Genomic DNA, 15,293 nt, shown 5'->3' with positions numbered 1-15,293 from the left:
TAGCATAGCCCTATAGCATTCCATTCATGTGACAATGAAAAGGTGTTGTTGTCGCCTCACATGGCGGTCGCACAAGCGAAATCGCCCTGTCAATCTCATGTGTCTACCTACACTCAGTATGCAAACTTTTATTTCTCTATGCCAGCAATACAAGCTTCTCGGGGCAAACTTTAAAGATGCCTGAACATGCTCATGTACGTTCACATACCTGGCTGGCATTCTGAGGTCAGCTTCTGTGTTTCTGTTGCGTCAGTGCTTGGTCCAGCTCTTCTAGATGCACCCAGTCCTACAGGAAGTGGGGGAAGCATATAACAAGCCACTAGAGAGAGACCGGCAAAGCTCCAGAGAGCCATTAGCAGAGCTTCCATATTTATTCATACATGAGGAGGATGCACAGCAGCCCCTTGCTAATTGCTGGTGGAAGCTAAGGAAAGTGACGGGGGAGCTGAACTCTGATGGCTGCCTCTTTTCATATTGGTCCCTTTAATTGCGGAACATCTGCCACATCTCCGGTGTCCTGTAAGATAGGGAGTAGAAAGTTTGGAGATGACAGGACCTTCTCCATGAGAGGCAGGTGATTATATAAGAGCTTATTGCCCCAAAGCCCAAAACCCCCGGGTGTCACCTGAGGAAGAATGTGCAATATGACCGCGGCCTCGCACCCGAACCCAAGCAGGAGGGGAGCAACAGAGAGAAAGGAGGAGGAGGAGATGGAGGAGGAGTGAAGGGGAGATACTGTAGGGGAGACTGCCAAGACTGTGGCAGCGGGAAAGGCACACCTTGCTTGGCCAAGTCTCAGGGTTTTAGATGGCTCCTGGCGATATGAATACGCTGTTTCTGAAGGGTAACTGAGAAGCGCGGAGCCCCAGGGAGGGTAAGGTTAGTCTGGAAAACAGAACAGAGGAGCGGATCATGTAATAGGCCTCTCATATCATGTCTATGTCAAACCCCAGCAGAGAACCTTTAATTTATTTAATAGCCGACTGTTTGGTGGTAGACGTTTAGGCCTAGTGCAAGAAAACAGAAGGCGGCGAAGATTGAGCGTGGCGAGGAGAGGACAAACACTTTCCCCTCATTCTCAACCCTGGTGGGATTGGCGAGACATGAAAGATCTGTGTCACCGTCTGGTGAAATAGAATTTGCAGAACAGAACCATTTTGGAATGGAATGGTATATAATGTCAGCCTGTTGTCACTATGTCATTGACATTAGAAAGAGACAAAGTTCCCGAAATGTCACCAGTGAATATGCTATGTTTTATTTACTTTCTATAAAAATCCCTCCCTCTCTGTCTGATGTGCTTTATAATATCTGCTGACTCTGAGATAGAGTTTGCATTTATAAGGCAGCAAATTCAACTGGAACAGGACATCATTGAGATAAAGAGGCAGAGAAGCTGGAGCCAAAATGTACTGCAATGCAGCCTATATTTTGATCCAGTCGAGGAAATTTACAATATGATAGTTTTTGTCATTAAAAAAACACTCCCATAGGCCCAAATGTCTCTCATCCCAAACAAGGTCACTGATATAGAGAATGCATACACACTATCGAGCAGGGCATCTTTCCTATTCACGAAGCATAAGCCACTGATTGCATTCTTCCATACTTCTCTCTGTCCGCACGTTGTGAAAGAATGTAGCAAATGAAGCTGTTAGCTACCCCTGAGATAGATGTCCTTTTTATACCTGCCGATGGCAGTAACATTAATGCTAGCTTGACTATATAAATTATATGACAGGTTCATATACCTCTGTCGCTGTCTGTTTTAACCATTATGAAATGCAAATGTAGCTCAGTAGGAATATCCCGCATTGCTAAGCCTCTCACTCATTCTCTCCGGAAAGCAGTCAATGTTCATTTCCACTCCAGGCTTTGCTATGGCTGCCGCAGCCATTTCCTCCCCAGATGAGGGAATTCATTAAGTTTGAGATATAGGCTAAGTAAGTGGGGGAGATACACTGACACACTGGTTTAGAGTTGAGTTTTAGAAATGATTATGTAGGAGGAGAGGAGGACAGGGTAGAAACAATGTTGTCTGGCAAGCTGTTGTTGGTGAAGACGGCTCTTTCGGATTGAGTGTTTATGATTCCGGTTCCTCCTCATTTAAGTTCTGAGGGACACTTCCTGAACTGTGGCTCAGGTTAAATGAGGTTGGGTTTCTCCTTTGCCCAGCTTTATTATTGTGTTTGAGCCAAGCTAGAATAGCATGACGATGAGTCAGAATGGGCCCCCTATTCATTTGGTTGGTGTAGCCTACATTGAACACATCAATTATTGATCCCTTACATTTTCTCTACCAGCATGGTTGTGTTACATAACCTACCTTAACACGCATACAGTAGTCTAATGGTCAAATCATGTTTTATTGAGACTGTTTACATCAAATGCCACTTCTGACGACCATGCATGGGAAGAGAAAGAGTTGTTTGTCTTTTGTGGCTCTCGTTTTCAGAAAACATGCCATCCGTTATCAAAGTTGACATTCATTCATGAAGACACTGACTGACGATGAACAGGCAAAACAAAATGGCAATTATTTCTCTAAGGGATTTTCATTGATGACATTGATGGCCTGATCAGTACAGCATGTCCACTTGTCCAAAAGATTGTTACTTGGTGGAAGTCTGTTGTCTGTTTCTCCCCATGAGCACATGCCTGTGTCTTCTGTAACTGCAAAAGGAAAGCAGCTGTTGGCTTACAAATCAGCATCAACAATGAAAGCGTAAGATAGTAAGGGTTAAGGCTATTGAGTTTCTTAACCATTGTGTATACTGAAGCCGGTGCTTACCTCATCCCAAAATGATAGAAGAATACATTTGTCAGCACAAAATATCTGGCAGTGGTAGCATTTTATTATAAGAAATAGTGAATATAAAATTGTACAACAATACTGTGTAGTAGAAGTACAAAACCTGGATGATATTGAATGTTTATTTTAGGATATCTATGTTTATGTTTAGGCTATATCTGGTATCAACAAAGTACAAAAGTATTTCATAAGTATTTCAGCAGTATTTCATAAGTACATGATACAACATGTCACATATACAGTAAGTGGCCCATACTACTTTACATTATTGACAGAGAAAAAAAGAATGTAAAATGTAACATTACATAACATAACAACAATTAAACAACCTCAATTAGACAAAGATAAATCATTATCATAACCATCTCCAATATCGTCAAACCGTAGTGATTCTTCGGACGGTCTTGGAGCCCTCTCCACCCATGTCAGTGTGGGCTGTACTCTGGCTATGCAACGAGAGGTTACTACTGGAAGACACAACATCAGGGACCTAGAGAAGGATCAGTGGAGGGCTCTTAGTTTCAAATATATTGAGGTAGGTTGAACTTTTGACCCTAAGGAAACCTAAGCAAAGACACTTTTTGTGAAAGGTCCATTAGCATTACAATGCTCGCCACTAAACACGAGACAGGGTTTCTCATGTCCACCTCCTCTCAGCCCTTTTAGATGTCCGGGCCGGATACACCAAGTATGTACGTTTGATCAATATGGTAATCAATTACAGGTCACCTTAGGCGCTTCCTTAGAGAGCATCTTAGAGGTTCAATTAGCTCATGTATTGATAAGCTACAAACATTCTTGACATAAAGCAGTGGTGAATCTATAAATCCAGGAAGTCACACTTTGAAAAGTCAGTTTGCTAGCCTATTGGCCTAACATCTCATATAGTGTGTCAATATAGCGTTGTGTACAGGGGGGCAGAGCCAGGAAGGCTGTATTATTCAGCTGCAGTCAGTATCTCTCTCTTTCTCTCTCTCTCTCTCTCTCTCTCTCTCTCTCTCTCTCCCTCTCTCTCTCTCGTTACCTTGTGAGTGCTGAGTGAGTCCATCTGGCTGTGGGTTTCCTGGGTGAGGTCAATGTGGCCAATGACTGTCGAGAGAGACACAGGTGCATTTATCTGACCTAACATCTCTGACCACTTCCCTTTAGGGGAGGAATTACATCAGCTGTAGCATGGGACATTGTATACAGTTACATAGATTTACAAATAAAGGTTCCCTACAACATCCGAAAAGTATTCAGTGTGAATGTATTATTTTTGATTTTTCATATTTTAATGTCACTGCACTTGTTTCATGTGGATTTGTAGCATGTATGTACAGTAATAGTGCTTAATGAGGAGACTGTACCTACGTCTCTGGCTCACCTGTGTGGCCCTCTGTGGCATATCCCATGTTGATCTCTCCCCTTGTCGCCTCAGCAACTGAGCTTCTGCCACTCTCCGATTCATCTATCCTGGGAGGGCCCAAACCAACGGCCCAATGGGAAAGATAACCTTTAAGATAATGTGAATCAGATTTTGTGGACAACCAATTGTCTCCCAACTGCAAAGGCCTGAGCACTGTTTCGGCGAAGAAATAGCTCTGGGGGTTGGTGAAAAGCTGTTCACACATGAAAGTCATTATGATTCATCAAACCATTTCAGTAGACACAACCTCTCTGTGTATAGTTCATCCACTACAGGGATGGAACCAATAAAATATATATTGTTAACCATATTAAACTGCTGACAAAATTTCAAATATTTCAGTATATTAGTTTAGTAGTTTATATTAGTAAAACTGTTTTAATAAAAGATGAGAGAGAGCTTTAATAATCCCCAGAAGGGGAAATCCGAGCGTAATCTTTATCGAGTGAATACAATGTAATTACCCTTTAATGCTTACCATTTCAAGTTCTTCCCTTCAGTGTACTCTCTTAATTAACTATAAAAGCTGAGTCTCAAAAACAATGGTAGGGTCTTTTGTTCACATCCTCTTAAGCAGCCAGAGTTCATCCTGGATATCCATTTGTCAGGTGGTTCCAATTAATTAATGCCAAGGCTTGGACTTTTAATACATTCTAAACCCACGTCAAATGGAAGTTCAGAATCACAAAAGGTAGATTGGGTTACCTTATTGCATCTGGTTGACTTGATTCTGAAAGACAACACAAAGACAGTACAGCTCTGAAACACTGAAGGATCTTACATCACAACAAGCATGCACCAACTCCAATGCTCTCGACAATGACCCTAACATTATGTCTAATTTTATTGGCCACAGGATCCGCTAACTGCTCGAAACCCTCCCCAATAGAATCTGGCTGCTGGGAATAATGTATGATCTTCCAACCAGCACATAAACACCCTAGCCCGCGGTCTGATCTGAATTGTGGAGCCGAAGCCCAAGATTATTTTTAATGAAACCCATCTCACACCATCATGGCTTTCTTATCTCAAGGTCCCGGCCAGAGCCAGAAACAATAGTCTCACAGCGGCGTAGGTGACCCAGGAGAAGTCTAAAACAAACACTGTCTTCTTCTTTTGCTTTGTTTGTTTACGGCAGGAGTAAATGCCTCTGTCTTTATTGGAATTTGTGTTGTATGTAAAAGCCCCACAATGTCCAAAGTTATTGATGTGACTACAATGTATTTAAACCTTATTCTCTTTCCTGTAATTACAATGACACGGTGAGGTGGACAGCCAACAGAGAGAACATATGAACTTGGAGCTCTGCCATTCTACTCAACGTGGACCATCCTGATTATGTTGATTTTGATGTCTTGGTCTTGAGTCTGTGAAGGGGACATTCTAAATCAAGGACAGTAGTAGCACACTATTGGAGTAGCACACTATTGGACCACTGGTATTGCAGGAGAGACATTGGGAAAACCTGCCTTTAAGATAATCCCTCCATTCCAAAGCATGGTCCTGATTTGCACTGGTCCCAGATCAGTCACAGGGATTACAGGAAGTTGAATGCATAGCTCGGGGGCACATTTTTTACTTTTTATCACACAAAAACAGACAGCTTCTCCTGCTTGGCCTGAACAACCATCCCTCTCCAGAAACTTTCCACCAACATCTCTCACTGTCTCTTTCTCTCGCTCTCTATTTCTCTCTTTCTCATTAGCTCTCTCTCTCTCTGCCTCTATCCATCTTTTTCTCTTCCCCCTTTCTCTCTTTCGTTCTCTCTCCCTCTCTTTCCCTCACTCTCTCTCTTTTCCTCTCATCCCATGTCTTTCTCTTTCACCAAAGGCAGTAGATCATCCCCTCAACTTTTATTGGCTGACTGGTACAGCAGCAAGACATCAATCCTAAAGGTGGAAAGGTGTCAGGAATGGGCGACTCATATCAGCAGATGACTGATATACTAGATAGTTTGGTATGCGCTCAAACGGGACAATCTGGCAGCAGATAGTGAAATAGATTCAATAGATGGTGAAATGAATGTGTACATAGAAAAGTACTACCAGTACGACTAGGGACTCTTTAGGGGGTAAATTTAGTTCAAGGTACTTCAATTTAGACCCTGGCTCCTGTGGTGGGAAAGAATGCCGCGACTTCCTGCAAAAGTTCCTAGTCCCTGGGGAAAGGTTCCTGCCAACAAAAAGGCCCGCTAGTATGTTGGCCGATTTTTTTGCCACGGACCCAGAAAGCATGTTGTTTCTCTGACCACCAGGTGGCACTGTGTACGGCCCATGTCTCCTTGACACCTGTCTCTCTCTGTGGGCTGTGCTACAACGCTGTCACGGACAAGTGGGAGAGGATAGGCTGAGCAAAGCAAGCACTTCACACAGAACTCAAGCTTTCTGCTGACAGCTGTGTTCTGTCTGCCATGCCCTTGCCTGAACGCCAGCGCGGGGGGGGCAGGGTTGCAGAGCCACCGCGTGTGACCGCCTTGCTTCTTCATTATACTTTAATCATTGTTACCGTGAAGGCGGGGGAGGGTGAGGGTGGGTGGACAGTTTTCATTGAGTGGTATAAAGTGATAAGAAAGCTGCTTACTTGCTCTCCTGCGTCTGCAGCAGAGGACAATGCAGAGGCCGAGCAGCAGCAGCAGGAGAATGGCGGACGCCGAGGCCGCCGTGGCGATGAGGGCAGTGCAGTCGTTCTCCTCCACAAGCACCTCCGCAACTGCAGCAGAGGAAGGACGTCCAAGGGTTCAGTCCAAAGAAAGGGAGAGAATCGTGTTTTCCTGAGCACGGTCGATAGGATATAGATGACACAATGCTATTGGGTTTTGCTGGTACAACGAAAGGTACTGCAGGGTCCAGGGTAACTTTTTGTTTACTTTTGTTCTGGTTCTTTTGGAGTGCTTTCAGATTTACAAAAAAACATTCATAAATTCTAAGTAGCTCACAGCACCAAATGCAGTTTCAGTCACAACAAGGACATATGTTCATGTATAGGAGGACTTCAGAGAGAACTGTGAACTCTGGCCTACTTCAGCTACTACTTAAGTTCCCTGTCTACTAGCTCTTGTCATCAACAATAGGACACAGTCGGTTTTCACTGTTGAATATGAGTTAAAGGATCACTGAAATTCTGAAAGGGAAAGAGCAATTAGAGATTTGTATGTGTGTTTGTGTGTACTGTAAGTGCCTGCGTTTGACTCTGTGTGTGTGCACGCCTGTGTGTGTGTGTGTGTGTGTGTGTGTGTGTGTGTGTGTGTATGGGGTGTGATTCGTATGGGGTGTGATTAGTGCCAGCACACCATACTGAAACGCTTGACTTGCGCCTACTTAAGAAGACGCGATGACGTCTAAACGCACGTGTATGATTTCCATTGACAAACAATGGAGAGACAGACGTCTCATAGCTGTAACATACCTGTAACGCAGACGCTGTGCACATGTTGTTTACACGAATTGCGCATCGTGTGCGTGACGGCAACACTACAGGTTAGATGCGCCTCACATATGCGACACCAACACTACACATGACAGTTTGGTAAAATCATAGATGTACGTACGTACGTACGTCTTGTAATGTGTGCAGAAATTGCATAGCGACGTGTCAAACGTGCCAGTGCCTTGCTTGCGCAGCAGACGTGTTAGCGGCCGCACGTGTAAGGTCAGTTGCCTTTAAATCATAGCTGGTTCTAATCTCGTCCTTGCCAATTGGTAATGCATTCTCAATAAATGGAATTCGCACATGTTAAGCAACTTGTTTTTAATAAAGCCTAATATCTGAATGACTCTTTCTTCGCAATTTAAAACAAATGTTCAGATACACGTGTTTCTTGTCAATAGAGGGCGCTGCAGCACCGTCAGCACCAGTTCGAACAGCCACAACCTATTTGAAAACGTAGCGATAGTGGAGATAAAACGACACATATCTAGGAAAAGTTATGCAAGGAGGGTCCTGGAATTTGATTGAGTGCAAATAAATATTCTTTTTTTATTCAATATGGACAAATGAGCCCCGCTCGCAGCTTCTAGTGCCCGCTGACTTAACACGAGCGTGCAAACGTTACATGCATGTGCGCAAAAGTGACACGGCACTTTTTACACGTCACCCTCTGAGAATGCGAGCGACTCGTAACGCGTGCGTATATGCACGCCTATTAATCAGCTCGCCAAAGTACCTTTATACACGCAATGCAGGCGACGAAAGCACTGAGTGTTTGTTACGCTGGCACGAATCACACCCCATAGTGCGTGCGTATGTGTGTGTGTGTGCTGTGTGTGTGTGTGTGCGTGTGCATGTGTGTGTGTGTGTGTGTTCTTCTTACCCACTGTCAGACGGACACTGCTGGACAGGGGGGTTGAGAGGGCAGACACGGAGGCCAGACACTCCACCTGAGAGCTCTCCAGTGCCTGGATGACCAGGTCGCTGGTCAGATTGTAGAGCCCGTCAGCCGTCCCTCCAGCGCTGACGTTGTATTCGCCCTTGCCCACCTCTCTGCCGTTCACCCGCCATGCCAGCGTGGGCTCCGGGTACCAACCCAGAGCCTGGCACTCGAAGGCCACCCGCTTCCCCCTCAGCGCAGTCACATGACCCCCCAAGATGGCCACACTGCCACCCTCTGGAACGACAAGGGTTTGGGTACTCACTGTTGCGTAATAGTAAAGGTTTTGGCAGTTTCATTCCATTGTTCATTGCGTTGCACCATTTTGAGTGTGTGTGGAGGATTGAGTCGGTTGATATGCATGTGCACGTGTGGGTTCATGAATATGAATAAGGATAGGAGCGAGTGCATGAATTTCATCAAGAGCATCTCATCCTGAGCCATGCATTTGTACCACAGCCAAATCTATCCTAAGACGAACAGTGCTTAAGCTCCTCAATTGATCTGTTCACTTACGGAGGCTCACCCAGGATTTACATTCTTCCCTAAATGATTGATCATGTGTGTGTGTCTCGATTGGCTGATGGTTGAGAACGCCTCTCTTTTCCCCCATCTGACTGCCACCCAAATAAGCCACTTAAAGGCCCGGCCATATCTCATATGTGAAGTCTGTCGTCAGGCACGGAGAAAGGCAGAGGGTCCAATGGTGCAATTGCGATAGGCTGAATAATTACCCCAGCTTTGGGGCTTTGTCTCACAGAATTACATTGTCTACGTTGATAGATCATTAGTATCAAAGCCCTGGATGTTCCGTCTCCTACATCTGCCTCCCCTACCCCTCACAGGCTGACTCTCCTTCCCCTACCCCTCACAGGCTGACTCTCCTTCCCCTACCCCTCACAGGCTGACTCTCCTTTCCCTACCCCTCACAGGCTGGCTCTCCTTCCCCTACCCCTCACAGGCTGACTCTCCTTCCCCTACCCCTCACAGGCTGGCCTCACAGGCTGCCCCCCACAGGCTGACTCTCCTTCTCCTACCCCTCACAGGCTGGCTTCACAGGCTGCCCCCCACAGGCTGCCTCTCCTTCCTTGATTTGGTGTCATATAGTTTGATGGAGCTGGGCCTGTCCTCCCCTCTGAGGAGGAAGCTGTGACTGAGACGGCACCGAGGCCCTCAGCCAGTCACAGGCGGCACTAATCACTCATTAATGGACGGCGCAGTGTAGCGATGATGTCCAGTCTCGCTTCATTAGAAAACATACTCCTAAAGCCAATCGCTGAAGATTGATGCCTCTGAGGGGAAACACACACAAAAAACTGGGTGCTCCTCCCCGACATTCCAACCCAATCATTGAAGTCAGTTTTTGATGTTAATCACCGTAACACTGTTGTCTCTGGCAGCGTGGCTCTGCCAAGGGAGCAGGCTGGTGATGGGGAGGAGGCGCCTACTTTCATTTCCCTGGTTTTTAACAGGACCCTCGGCTGGGAAAACAGTCTCTCTGAGGGCAGTGTTTAATCTAGAAGAAGTATGTGCACCTTCAGATGAGTAGGACCGTGTACGGCTCTGTCTGCAGCATCAGCCCCTTGGTGTGCGTGCGTACGTGTATGTGTGTGTGTGTGTGTGTGTCTGTGTGAATTTATTCTGATGAACTGCACTATGTGCCTCTCCAGTCCAATCACCAAAGGGATGCTCACTCCATTCTGATTTACATCAAAGGGGCCTCATCTCCAGCCCTTAGAGACAACTGTTCATATACAGCAGCCCATATTAAAGTCATATTGATTTGTTTGTGTGTGTGTGTGTGTGTGTTGTGTGAGTCTGTGTGTTATGTGTGCACACACATGCACGTGTGTGTGTGTGTGTGTGTATGTGTGTGTGAGAGTCTGTGTGTTGTGTGTGCACACACGCACATGTGTGTGTGTGTGTGTGTGCATGTGCCCATGCCCTGTGCGTATTTAGATCATATTTGTATGGGACATTTACAGTGGAGGGGTGAGCAGAGAGCAGAGGGCTGGCCTCTGGTATAGATTTGTGAGTCTCCTCCAACAGTATATTTGTACCAAAGGGTCACAAATCACAGGCAGAGTTGCTGACTGTTAACTGGAAACGGCCAGACAAACAATTAATTTGAAGGCTCCTGTCAAGACTGAGAGATCCTCTGCATCTACGCCAGAGTGCTCGATCCGGCATACACTACCATTAATGGGTCCATATGTCAAACGGAATTTGTATCCCCAGCCATGCAGGAGCGCCTCCCTGTAATAAATTTGAGGCGGTGGGTCATTGCTTTGTTCGTAAAGAGGACATCGCCTTTGCGCCGCTTTTTGAACGTTTTTTTTTTTTTGCTGAGTTCTCAGTGTGTAGTGAGGGCCAAATTATCTGAATTATACACGGGTGTGCTGATTAGATTCATCATCGAGTTTGTCGTATGTCATCATTACTGATTTGCATACTCAATTACGCTAAGTGAGCAGTATCTAATACCTTTATGGACCAAATCCCAATGATTATCTCATATGTGACATATGTGATTTCACCAAGCAACATCACTCCATTGAGAAAGTAACTTAATACCAAAATTACAGAGCCTTATCTATTCTTGACATATTAACACTCCTTTACATCTGTGCAATCAATCTCCTTCCATGTGCAAGGATGTCTGCACAAAAGTGAAGCTCAGAGCATGTGTACTAGCCCATTCAGACATGCAATCTAAACCTGTCATTTGTAGGGATCATACCTGCATGGGGACATGTGTGAACGGGCCAATTTCCCACGTCAAAACCATGGGACATTCCATGGAAGATGCCAATATGGCTGTGTTGTGTACAGAGTCTACAGATGCACATGAATGCAACTACAACCTTGTAATTTGCAGGAAGACTCTTGGACGCCTTCTATCCTCATGACAAGGCAGGAGACATGCGAGGAAAGAGGGATGGCAGAGGAGGGTCCAGTAGTGTATATCAGAAGGATGGAGGCAAAGAGAGAGAGGAGGGTATATGAAGACAGAGAGGAGGGTATATGAGCTGAAGGATGGAGGCAAAGAGAGAGAGGAGAGTATATGAAGAGAGAGGGGAGGGTATATGAGCTGAAGGATGGAGGCAAAGAGAGAGAGGAGGGTATATGAAGAGAGAGGGGAGGGTATATGAGCTGAAGGATGGAGGCAAAGAGAGAGAGGAGGGTATATGAAGAGAAAGAGGAGGGTATATGAGCTGAAGGATAGAGGCAAAGAGAGAGAGGAGGGTATATGAGGTGAAGGATGGCCGGCTCTAAAAACAGCCATGGTCTCTGACCGGTGCCCCCCCCCCCCCACCCCACCTGTATTTATAACAGCGCCCAATCGATACCCCTCCCAAACTGCTCCGGCGCTGGCATTAACAATGTCTTAGGGCCCAGTCCGAACAGCCATGGCAGCACTCCTCCACTGCAGGGACCAGGACAAATTAATTCTCCCCCGTTGATATACACCCAGGTGTACAGGGCCAGGGCCACAACTAAATCAGACGCTTTAGAGTATAACCCGGGAAAATCTGCTGCTTGCATGAGTACCCCACAAACAAATTAAACAAAGGCAGGCAATTGATACGAGCAGGCTGGGGGAGGGGGGGACATTGTCCTTGTCCTCTGAAGTCTGACGGAGGATGATGTCAGTTTGTGGGCGGCGGCGGCGTTATTGGGGACGAGGTTTGACGTCTTTATCTCTCTTTTACGCTGCACTTTCTTCTCAGTCAAGCCGAAACTCACTGTGACACCGGCTTCTGTCAGGCTATCATTATTCCAGGCACCAAGAGTTCCACCTGCTTTGTTTTCTATGCATCTGTGTGTGTGTGTGTGTGTGTGTGTGTGTGTGTGTGTGTGTGTGTGTGTGTGTGTGTGTGTGTGTGTGTGTGTGTGCGTGAGTGAGTGCTTGCGTTTGTCTGGGTGTGAGCTTGGGTGTGTGCTGTGCGTTAATCTGAAAGCGAGAATCCTCATTAAAATAGAAAACCTCACTTCACACCAGGGCCTTTGAAATGTTTTCAGTCTTTCTCCCTGCGAGCCACTGCGCGTCAGCCAACCAGCAGATACCTCAAGGACACCCAGCCAGAGAAGCAAACACAGTCACAAACCTTGAACAAACAATGTGGCCGACTCTCTGTGGATGTTCTGGAGGTCGCAGGTCACCCGGCCCTGGTGGCTGTGCTCGGCCCTTTTCAGCACAAACTCCCAGCTGGACAGCTTCTCTGTGGAGCGGTTGACGGCGGCCACGTTGGGGTTGTTGGACAGGACGCCGTGCTGGGCGGAGATGGTCAGCACGGAGCCGGCGTTGAGGGACCACACCATCACGTCCCAAGGTTGAGTGGTGCTGCAGGTCAGCTGGGCCGGGTCGCCCCGCAGGACTGTGAGGGCCCTGGGTTCGAGCTGCAGCACGGCCTCCACTGAAACAGTGACACACCTCTGCTGAGTTCACATTTCTACAAGGCTCGCGTGATCAATCTTACCACGAATGGACCACATCATATTTGAACTGGTATTCTGGGGTGTCGTAGGATTCAGCAGCCTGGTTGATTGTTAAGCAGTAGCAGCAAGTACTATTACCTCCAGCGTGAAGGAAACAGAGTGATCGAGACTTTTGGAAGGGTAGCCTGACCAAATCATGTTTATCTATATCTGCCTCGTTGTGAATCTGAGTAGAAATTTCAGTAAGGCTCAGATAAAAGGTGAAAAAATGACCCATGCTTGTCAGTTCCAGACAAACACATAAGTCATAGTTAAAATGAGGAGGGAGGGAGGGAGAGAGAGAGAGAGAGGGAGAGAGAGGGGGGCGGGGGGAGAGAGAGAGAGAGAGAGAGAAAGCGAGTGAGATGGAGGGAACATGAGAGGGAGGGAAGTCTACAGAAGAGAGAAGGGGGAGGGTTAATAGATAAAGAGAGGGGGAGAGAGAGTGAGAGAGAGGCGGGGGGGGGTCCTAAATCTGTGCTGTGCCATCCAGATGAGACCCATGGATTTGGCTGGGAAGCAGCTCAGGCCAAGCAGGATTTAGTGAGTACAGACGGACTGTGTGTAAATTAGTCTCTCAGACAACCACGGGCAGGACACGCCATTCAGCGCCGGCAGGGTAAACAGTTTACCCAGGTACCATAGGCGTTGTGTTAGAATTGATAATCCGTGAAGAGAGCCTGATTAAGAGTAAATAGATTGAGAATCAGCGATGAGAGAAGATCCATAACCCACTCGCAACTTTCTTCCTTTATAAACCATCAGCCCCCAAATGAATTTCTGAGCCATTTCACGGCTTCATTCCATTGGAGAATATTAATGTGTTAGGAGTTAACTTGTGAAATATGAAATAATAGGTCCATGCCTGTGTAATCTTGGTGATATATAACTTGTTTGTGGAGCGCCAACTGTGCAGCTTGTGTGTAGACCAGAGTCATCAATGATTCATCTGTTTAGGAGCTCTAAGAAATATCGAGACCATCATAGGCTATACGGCTATACTCATATGAGTCAGAGAATGAAGAAATAAACATATTTTGTTATCTATTTTGTGATGTGAACCACTGACTTATATGTCACTGACCACTATAGCTCACTAGCAGCAAAAGCCTGCCATTTTGCGAAAATTAATTATGCAGGGCATAGGCCTATAGATCATTAGGCAGTTTAATTAGTGCGCCTGAGGGTTTCATATCTAGAGTCTAGTGATCAAGCGCATGAAGGCATTGAATAATATTATATTCAGGCACATTAGCAGAGTCTGCTGAAGGGTTCTTATCTAAGTTGAGTCAAATTTTGTAGGAAGCTCTCACCTTGGCCCACATAGCCCAGCAGAATCAACAGGATGAAGTTGTCCATGGTCACCAGGGAACAGTCAAGCCATTGTCCAAGCTGAAAAAAGAGGATACACTGTGTGTGACGAATTTAACTTAACCTTGACAACGCACTGCTGATAACGTCAATAATTAATGTGCTACTCAATTCAAACTGGGAAAACATCAGACATTGTTTAATATTTACTTTTTAATATGCCTTTGAGCCAATGTGGTCACATTGGAGAGATTAAACAATGTGTTTTACAAGTTGTCAAGGAAAGCCTTCTTGATGTAAACATTGACAGTTCATGAATTATAAGCGCAAATACACTCAGAGGAACATCAATCCCTTCAACTAAATGGCCCATCTGGATAGGCGACAGCCTCTCACATCAACCTACCTACAGAGAAACACAGCATGACTCTACCTCCAGAATAATGTTGACTAGGGAAAGTGACTTTCCAAACTACATATTTTACATATTGCCTCTCACTTACCTTAATGTGACTCCTTAGTAGATTTGTAGTAGGTGCTGCACTAGCCCACTGTCTGTGTGAGAAACTGTTGCGACGATGCTGCTACACATGTTTGGTTTGCCGTATCGCCCCGAATCAGCCTGTTAAACATTACCAGACGGACAGGAACTTTGGTCTCTGCCTCCAACAAATGGCGGTAGACATATGTCATCACCCACATTAAGAACAATGCCATTGAAACTTCCCTCAGTCAGTTCACAGGGGCTTCGGAGTAGCTCCCCTCCCTCTTTAGGAGAATGGGTAAGGCCTGAGGATGTGTGTGTGTGTGTGTGTGTGTGTGTGTGTGTGTGTGTGTGTGTGTGTGTGTTTGTGGATTGTGTGTTTATTGTGTGTTCTTGGTTTGCCTGTCCGCCTTGCTAAACAGAATTCCTCTTT

General features: G+C 45.9%; 1 protein-coding gene across 2 annotated transcripts; it reads right to left on the bottom strand.

Moving 5' to 3' along the window:
- Positions 1-2,837: 2,837 nt before the first annotated feature.
- Positions 2,838-15,004, bottom strand: igsf5b (immunoglobulin superfamily, member 5b). 2 transcript variants are annotated; one of them, XM_084446707.1, is made up of 9 exons: positions 14,880-15,004; positions 14,379-14,457; positions 12,696-13,004; positions 8,530-8,823; positions 6,801-6,929; positions 4,926-4,950; positions 4,166-4,267; positions 3,837-3,901; positions 2,838-3,302 (listed from the first exon to the last, which is right to left on the bottom strand). In XM_084446707.1, exons 2-8 carry the CDS (start codon positions 14,422-14,424, stop codon positions 3,886-3,888), a joined length of 921 nt encoding a protein of 306 aa, XP_084302833.1. In that variant the 5' UTR covers positions 14,425-14,457; positions 14,880-15,004; the 3' UTR covers positions 2,838-3,302; positions 3,837-3,885. The 2 variants fall into 2 exon arrangements, with proteins under 2 accessions (XP_084302833.1, XP_084302832.1); XM_084446706.1 differs by having other exon boundaries at positions 4,179-4,267.
- Between the last annotated feature and the right edge of the window lie 289 nt (positions 15,005-15,293).

This window comes from Borostomias antarcticus, assembly GCF_949987555.1.
Source record: "Borostomias antarcticus genome assembly, chromosome: 1".
NCBI lineage: Eukaryota > Metazoa > Chordata > Actinopteri > Stomiiformes > Stomiidae > Borostomias > Borostomias antarcticus.
This window is presented reverse-complemented; position numbering and strand designations above follow the sequence as displayed.

What these genes read in the sequence shown, in the direction of transcription:
- igsf5b (XM_084446706.1), bottom strand. Translation starts at nt 14,424, where the DNA reads ATGGACAACTTCATCCTGTTGATTCTGCTGGGCTATGTGGGCCAAG. An exon ending in CTGCAGACGCAGGAGAGCAA is followed by an intron (nt 4,951 to 6,800) that starts GTAAGCAGCTTT and finishes GTTGTCTTTCAG; the next exon opens with AATCAAGTCAACCAGATGCA. An exon ending in TGCCACAGAGGGCCACACAG is followed by an intron (nt 3,902 to 4,178) that starts GTGAGCCAGAGA and finishes CTCTCTCGACAG; the next exon opens with TCATTGGCCACATTGACCTC.